The 7,766-nt window shown below is 46.0% G+C and overlaps 1 protein-coding gene across 1 annotated transcript; it reads left to right on the top strand.

The window, feature by feature from the left end:
• The first annotated feature begins 1,457 nt into the window (after nucleotides 1–1,457).
• On the top strand, nucleotides 1,458–7,754 carry mettl24 (methyltransferase like 24). The gene is made up of 5 exons (XM_077510961.1): nucleotides 1,458–1,811; nucleotides 5,253–5,351; nucleotides 5,614–5,729; nucleotides 6,348–6,567; nucleotides 6,961–7,754. Exons 1-5 carry the CDS (start codon nucleotides 1,617–1,619, stop codon nucleotides 7,282–7,284), a joined length of 954 nt encoding a protein of 317 aa, XP_077367087.1. The 5' UTR covers nucleotides 1,458–1,616; the 3' UTR covers nucleotides 7,285–7,754.
• The last annotated feature ends 12 nt before the right edge of the window (nucleotides 7,755–7,766 follow it).

Genomic DNA, 7,766 nt, shown 5'->3' with positions numbered 1-7,766 from the left:
AAAACAAAACGTAAAACTGCACACACACACCAAAAAAAAATCCACAAAACAGTGTGACCGTGAAAAGTGAACCGCGTTATAGCAAGGCAACACTGTATAAACCTGGAAACGACACGTCCAAATAGTGGAAATAGCAAGTCAAACGGCCTGTGTTGTTGCCGGGCAACCAAGCGGTGCAGCTGATCAATGATTGATGGCTTGCAGCGTACACGTTGGAGCCAGCTCGACTCACCGTTGTGAGCGTTTGCAGCTGGAAGGTCACATCGGCGTGTTTGCGTTTGCCGCTCGTCGTGCCGTCTGCGATGAGTCGTCACGCGAAATGCTGGGAATCGGAAAACAAAAATACTTTTCAGCTCACTTATTGAAAACAGGCCACAAAGTTGAAAAAACACAATGCAAAAAAAGTAGATCTATTCCATGGACATTCGTTTTTTAGGGTTAAATCTTTGCTAGCCATTCATTAACTCGGTTTGCCATTTCCCAGCACTGTGCAGCCTTTTACTACTCGCGCGTGATCAATCTTTCATCCGAGTTGAGTCAACAGGGGACACGCGGACAACATTTGCCGCTCACTTTGAACATCCTGAGACGAAAGGGTCAAAGGTCACCATGGGCCTCACTTGAACTTTGTTACGGACGGTGGATGAAAACAAGCGGAGGGATGGACAGAGCAGTCGCCACCTTTTTGTCGACCGCAGATTGTTTGCACAAACTACATCGATACAAAGAAAAATAGATTAACATATTCTTTTCACCATCCAAAAAGCTACATAGTTAGATGTACATATTGTATATACATTGGGAAAAAATGTATATATTTATTTCATCAATCTCTGATCACCAGTAAAGTGTATTTGTCATGAACAAGAAGTGTTCAAAACTTGCCACTAGATGGTAGTAGAGCTTGCTCGATTTAATTGGCTCTTTTTTTTTTCTCTCTCTATTTTTTGCGAGGCGAGGCAAAGCTGAATCATGACGTCTATGCTGGTGTGGAGTCTTAATACAATTTCAACATTTGAAGGCAAACAAACGAACAAAATCCCACACAATCACATTATTCAATAAAAACTAAGTCAAACGGTGCAATTTAAAAACAAAGGACACTAAAACGAATGCATACGTTAAACAATATAGGATACATTAACATAAATGAACAAAAACATTTGACCAAGACACTTGATTTAATGCTACCTTTATTGTATTGTAACGCAAATCCTCTCACATGCCATGTTATAATTCGTATTTGTATTTTTTTCATGCATCATATACTGGTTGATGAAGCCTCAAGGATGAAATTCAACAGGAGTGAACTTGTGTACAAACGTTTGTGGCTGGGCATGAACGACAAACATGCAAAGTCGCACATTCAGCAGGGAGGAGTGCGTGCGCATGCCAGACATGAAGCAAGAGGAGGAGTCTTAAAATAAAGAAAGAAAAAAAAATGTGTGTGTTGGGGGAGTTGTGAATGTTTGGAGGGAGTTCCCAAAGTCCTCCAAGGCAGCGCGCGCTCGTCAACACGCTCGCCACAGTGTGCGCCGCTTGGACACAAGAAGGAAGGAAGAAACGAAGGAAGGAAGGAAGGAAGCGAGAATGTTGTTGTGGAGCACCCGGGCGACATGAGCCTGCCGCTCCGTTGCTTGCTGACAGCGGTGGGCGTGTGCGTGAGCGTCCACCTTTACCTGGAGAGCACCCGTCCGCACGCGCCTCCCAGGCTCCCCCGGCCCGCCGACGGCCAAAAGACGCTCGAGAAGCCAGACGGACGCGCGACGACGACGGATGAAGACTCGGCGAGCAGACGGCGGCACGGAAAGGTCGGTCGCTCGCTCGATCGCTCGCTTTTGTTGCCTTTCCTTCCTGCCGAGTGACGAGCGCGGCTGCTGGCGCGAGAAAGAGCTCGCAATTGAATTGGTGTGCACGTTTTACAAGTCGCTGCTGGCTGGCAAACAATTTTGCATGCTGGGGATTATTTGGAGGAAATTCGCCTTCACTAACGTTGGGAATTTGCATTCAAGAAAGAAAGACAAAACAAATGTTCATTCACAACAACTGATTTGGAAACATGATTTATAAAAGTAACTCAACCAAACAAAATCAAAATAACTCTGTGAAATTTGTGTAGAAATTGCGTGGGTATGCTGAAAGCTCAGATTTGAATGCATGTAGAATGCTTATGAAGTCAATTGAGAGAAAAATGATGAAATGATGACCTCCTGCACTGGTTACCGGACAATGCACTTTACCGAGTGTGCCACCGAGCAGTATCAAACACCTGCTAATGATGACAAGTTATATGTATGATATGTATGGAAGTGGGCGTGGAAAGTGACATTTAGAAATACTTCTATCCCATATGAAAATGAATGAGGAAAAGTTGATATTTAACATTAAATTGTGCAAACGGAAGTAATATGGAATCAGACAATATTTTCCCCCGGGATGCGTCAATTTTTGAAGCAAGTTGAAATTTGAACAGTGTAAATCAAGAGTATTATATAGAAGTTGTTACATGGCAAAAATTGGTGGAGAATAAAAATCACAATAACATATGTGGGAATGCTTAAAAATTGATTGACCTGACCCCACCCCGAGTTTTGAAGCTCATGATGACAAGATTAGCTAACTGGGGTGAAGATCCAAAGTCATTTTCAAGTGACTACTTTTGGGCCCCCTCAAGTAAGCGCGAAAAAAAAGCTGCTGAGTTGGCTGACGTCTCGCGCAGGACAAAACAAGGCGGCTGTTTTAATCCCAAAGGTGTGACTGCTTGCACTTGTCAGCCACCTTTCACCTCCAGTGGAGGGGGGGCACGCCATGGGGGAGGGGAGGCTGCATGTGCACAGCCTGGAAGGACACACTCTTCACACATGAATTTTCTCCGAGCAATGCTTGAAAAATTGAGCGCAAAGAAAATCATATTGCGACCCCAGCGCCCTGCATCGCATTTCCATTTCACACTCCAAACAAATGAGCTACTAAAACCAGCACATCATACTTCCAGTGCGAGGTCACGTGACCATCGCAAACAAGAACCGGAAGAAAAATGTGAGCCGCTTACACAACTCCAAAAAAAGACAACACATGTTCACTACCACTAATCCCTCGTACGCACATGAAAACACGCGCACGAATCCAACGTAAACAAGCTCCTTCCTTCTTTCCTTCCTTCCTGATGTGTTGCCTCCATTTGGAAAGAGGCAACAAACAATCAATCGCTACTCATGTTGATGCAAAAGCTGCTGACTTTTGCATCGCGGCTGAACAAAAGCTGCTCTGTAGTACGCCTAAAGCCAGGGGGGGAAAAAAAAAAAAAAAAAAAAAAAAAAAAGTCTCTCCAAGAGGCTCAGTGGCACAATTCTCCCCCTCACACATCTCGTCTGGAAACATTCCTTCCAGCAAATTCCCCAAACGCCACAAAGTTAAACGTCCTCCTGATGTGCGTTGACCTTGCAAACGAAAAGTCGTCCGTGGCCGCACTCGCACCAACAAAAACGCCATTCACTTCGGTTTTTTTTTTTTTTTTGTTCCTTCTCAAGTCAATTTGAAGACTTGCATTTCAGTCGTGACATCAACAACAAACGTGGGCTTAGGACGCAGCCTTGAGGCTCTCCACATTGTGCTTTATTGGCAACTCCGACCTCTTGCGGCGCATCCAAGGAATTGCGAGTGACTTGCACGCAAACGTGTTGGAAGTGCAAGCGCCTGGATGTGCAGCATCCGACCCGTGTCAACATCATCCGTCAGTGCCGTTTTTTTCACGTTTCCGTCCGTCGTGCGCTTGCACGCTGAGGCCAGTTTGCACGATTGAAGGCTGCAAATGACAACACCACGCGCTGGCTGCGCTTGGATCACTTTTTAACCGGCAGCACGTCAGACGGACGGACGGATGGACGCCGCAAGTCATCAAAAGTCTGCCAAGAAGGCAAATTGGCTTCCTGGAATGACTCAGCAAGCCGCAAAAATGGAAAAGGGGCAACGTAAACCTTCCCTTCAATCACACCGAGTTGAGTTAACAAAAAGTAACGAAAAAAAGGCTAAACTGAAAATAAAAAAATTTTTGTTAGCAAAATAAAATATAGACGAAATTGCTTTTTTTTAAAAACTAACTGAAACCACATTTTATGTTTACCAAACTAACTAACTAATAACTATAATGATAGCCAAAATGTCCTTCGTTTTAGTCCTTGGTGATTAATTTAACGCATGAGCCTTTGGTGATGATTTTTAATGTGATTTGAAGTCGATTTATTTTTATGTTAACCCTTATAGGGACATTTGAAAGTGTGTCAAACAGAAGTGATGTCATCTAGCAGCAGCCAATAGAAAAGCACCAAAAGATGATGTCGCTCCCTTGCTCTTTTTTTTTTTCTAGAATTATTCCACACACGAAAAAAAAAACACTAAACAAAAGCATTTATTAAATAACTAAAACTAATGCAAACTAACAGAAGCACCCTGAAAACTAAAACGAGCTAAATGTAAAAAATAAAACTCAAAACCAAATAAAAACAAACTAAAAATGAAAATTCCAAAACTATAATAACCCTGCAATGTCATGTGTGTGCGTGTTTACCTCTCACCTGCTCCCATTGTTTTGACAGGCTGTCCCTCCTCTTGTCTAATCACGTGTCCGTCCATCCGTGCGTGCGTGCGTCCGTCCCAGGGGGATCCGTCACGCATGACCTGGCTGCTGCTCAGGCCGCCTCCTGTCACACACTCGCTTTCAAGTTAGTTGCGGCAGAAAAAAAATGAATCACATGAGCGCTCGCAGAATGAAAATTCAAGCAGAATCAGGACGCTTGCGATTGGACACCTCCAAAGATCCGACGACACCTGGCCGGTCCCGAGCGTGCGGATCGTCTCACCATGCAGCTTATTGAAAATAGAGAGATGTATTTTGTTTCTTCGAAGCACCTTGAGTTGCTGAAGGTGCAATATAAATAAAGTTTGATTTGATGAGTCCTCCTCTACTCGTTTGTCTCCAACACAAATGTCAATTCCTGTCAGGAAGTGCAATATTTGGTAGCACTGCAGCAGCAGCATTGAACGGGTGGCGCCAATGAGAGATGAACTTGCGTTGACTGTCAATCCAGGTAAAGACAAAAACCCAAAACATACATTTGGTCCTACTCTTGTCAGAGGCGGCGTGCGCAAAAAGTAGCTTCAAACTTGTCATCTGCGTCCGTGTGCTGGATTTCTTGAAGGCTGCGGTCGTCTTGATGGTCTGCTCTTTGAAATCCTGCCGTGCATGTGTGCAGGTGCATCGCTGGCGAATCCGGTTGCAGCCTTGGGCCAAGCAACGGCCCTCGCTGGAGGAGGAAGCAAAACGCTTTCTTCGCTACATCACAACACCGCAAGTGAGTGACACAATGACCGACTGCAACTGGCCAACCACCCAGTCCAAAACCTAACACACCAAGCTACTAAGTACCAATGTCAACCCTACCTACCGACTGACCGAACGACTACTGTAATCTACCAAGTGACATAAACAACCAACCAACCTATCTAATGACAAAAGCAAGCAACTATCTTAGCTACCTTTGGGAATGATTAACCCGACGTCACCGCGTACCGAATGCAATCATCCAGCATCGTACGGCCTTGATGTTTGCGCAGGTGTCCTGCACAAGTCCCCACGTGGGCCCGGACGGAGGTTGGGCCGTGTGTCTGGACCCAAAGTACAGCCTGACTCATCGCATGCAACGCAAGCAATGTCGCCTCTACTCTTTTGGGTGAGTTCGTCCACTTAACTCGACATCAAATAGAAAAAGACAATAAGTGGACAGCCAAAATAGCAAAAAGAATTTGAACGTGGATCACAATATGGATCATTGATAACACCAAACAGGACAGAGACCAGACCACAATGACACCACAAATGATTGCAGTGACACTGGGGCCTCATTCCATGGCAAAAGTCACAGTGAGGAAAATCTGCACGACCTGTGCTGCTCCATAATCCGTAATCTTGCCGTCTGAGGTGTCGTTGACGTCTGTAACTCTCCAGCGACGAAAAACCAACTCGACATTCAATATTTAGCAACATGAAAGCACATCGAGCGGCGTCTCCATTTCTCTTCCCATGCATCATTCATGCTCCCGCTTGAGGGATTCAATCTGGGGCCTCATCAGTAAAAGATGAGCGTGTCCCCCGCAGCAATTACAGAACACAGTCAAAGCACCAAGGGGGAGAGTCTGAAGACAAGAGCTCGGGGAATATGGCGATAAAGAGACAAGTGCAGAGATAGCAGATCAGATAAGCAAAGTAGACTTCGATTGTATGTTTCCGGATTTAGTCCAGTCCAACACCCTTGAACGCCATCGGGCGCTAACTTGTGTTTGGCTTCCAGATTGGGAGCAGACGAGCGTAAGCTGGAAACATCCCTGGCCAGTTCCGGATGCGAGGTCCACTGTTTCGATCCCAGTTTGAAGCAGCCGCACCAGCAGAACGGCCAAATGTGGCTTCACCGCATATCGGTAGACTGGAGGGACCCCAATCCTGCTGCCCTTGCCCAGCGCCACTACACCAAGAAACTGGCCAACATCCTCAACGACTTTGGCCACAGACAGGTAAGAGATGGACAGCTGAGTTTGTCCCCATCATTCAGTCACATACGACGAATCCCAGCATTACGCAACTCCTCGTGAGCCTTTCAAAGACGGGCCTCGTAAATAATCCAAGTTTCTATCGCTTGTATCAAACATTCGGAGTGAGGGAATGAAATCTCTTTCACAAAAAAAAAAAAAAAAGACCATGAAAGACATAAAAGGTCATAAAATGAAGACATGTAGGCTGGGGAAGATCTTGAGCCGTGATTCCGCACAGACCAAAAGGTGCTTTCTTGCTCCATCTTTGTCAGACTCCCCCGGGACGCAATCCATCATCCACACGACCCAAAGTGAACGTTTTCAAGGTGAAGCTCAAAGTGTGAGATTAGCTAACAGACTGTCTTCCCATTCCAGGTGGACATCCTGAAAGCAGACATGGAGAGCGCCGAGTGGAAGATTCTGGAGAATTTAATCCTGGAAGGAGTTGTGGACTGTGTGGGTCAACTGCTTTTGGAGGTTCACCTCCACTGGGCGGGTTTCGAGGTGGCGGGGGACGAGCCTTCCGTGGTCCGCTTTTGGTTCAGCTTGCTCAAGGAGCTGGAAGACGCCAACTTTCGCCTCTTCCGCGTGCACAGCGACTCAGCGCAACCGCGCGTCTTTCTGCACAAGAACGTCCTCAACGCCAGCAGTGCCTACACCTTGGCCTGGGTCAACACGCGCTGGCTGGACCACCTGTAGTTGTGACGGAAGCACACCTCTCGGCTCACGTTGACCTTTATGCCAGGAAGCTCAATTTCTCCCGGCACATAACCACCTTCGCCAGGAAGCTTCCAGAGGCGACGCCCAAATCTGAGTTGTGCCGTTCGCTACGGGGCAGCTTCCTCGTCAGTCCACCTCATGTCCGTGGTGGCCCCATGATTCAGTCAAGTCCCCAACAACTCATGTTCCCGAGGTTAGCGCCCCGGGGATAACTGCCAAAATGAATGGAGTGGTTTTTGTTTTGTTTTGTTTTGTTTGCCAGGTTCCGCTATGACGCCATCAGCAACACTTTCCATCATGCGGGAAGATGCAAAAAACAAAATAAAACACGTGTGCTAGAAGACAGGAGAGATTTTTCAGTTGAGTTGCGTTCTCAATCGTCATGTTGCCAAAACAAACACTGTCTGCACAAAAAAACTAAAGAAAATCAATAAATGACAGCAACCAACCATCTTCTGTTT

This window comes from Festucalex cinctus, chromosome 21 (assembly GCF_051991245.1).
Source record: "Festucalex cinctus isolate MCC-2025b chromosome 21, RoL_Fcin_1.0, whole genome shotgun sequence".
Taxonomy (NCBI): Eukaryota; Metazoa; Chordata; class Actinopteri; order Syngnathiformes; family Syngnathidae; genus Festucalex; species Festucalex cinctus.
The sequence above is the reverse complement of the archived record's forward strand: the minus strand, read 5'-3'. Positions and strand labels throughout refer to the sequence as shown.

Coding starts and splice junctions, on each gene's coding strand:
- mettl24 (XM_077510961.1), top strand. CDS start 1,617: ATGAGCCTGCCGCTCCGTTGCTTGCTGACAGCGGTGGGCGTGTGCGTG. Junction 5,352..5,613: donor GCTACATCACAACACCGCAA/GTGAGTGACACA, acceptor ATGTTTGCGCAG/GTGTCCTGCACAAGTCCCCA. Junction 5,730..6,347: donor TGTCGCCTCTACTCTTTTGG/GTGAGTTCGTCC, acceptor TTTGGCTTCCAG/ATTGGGAGCAGACGAGCGTA.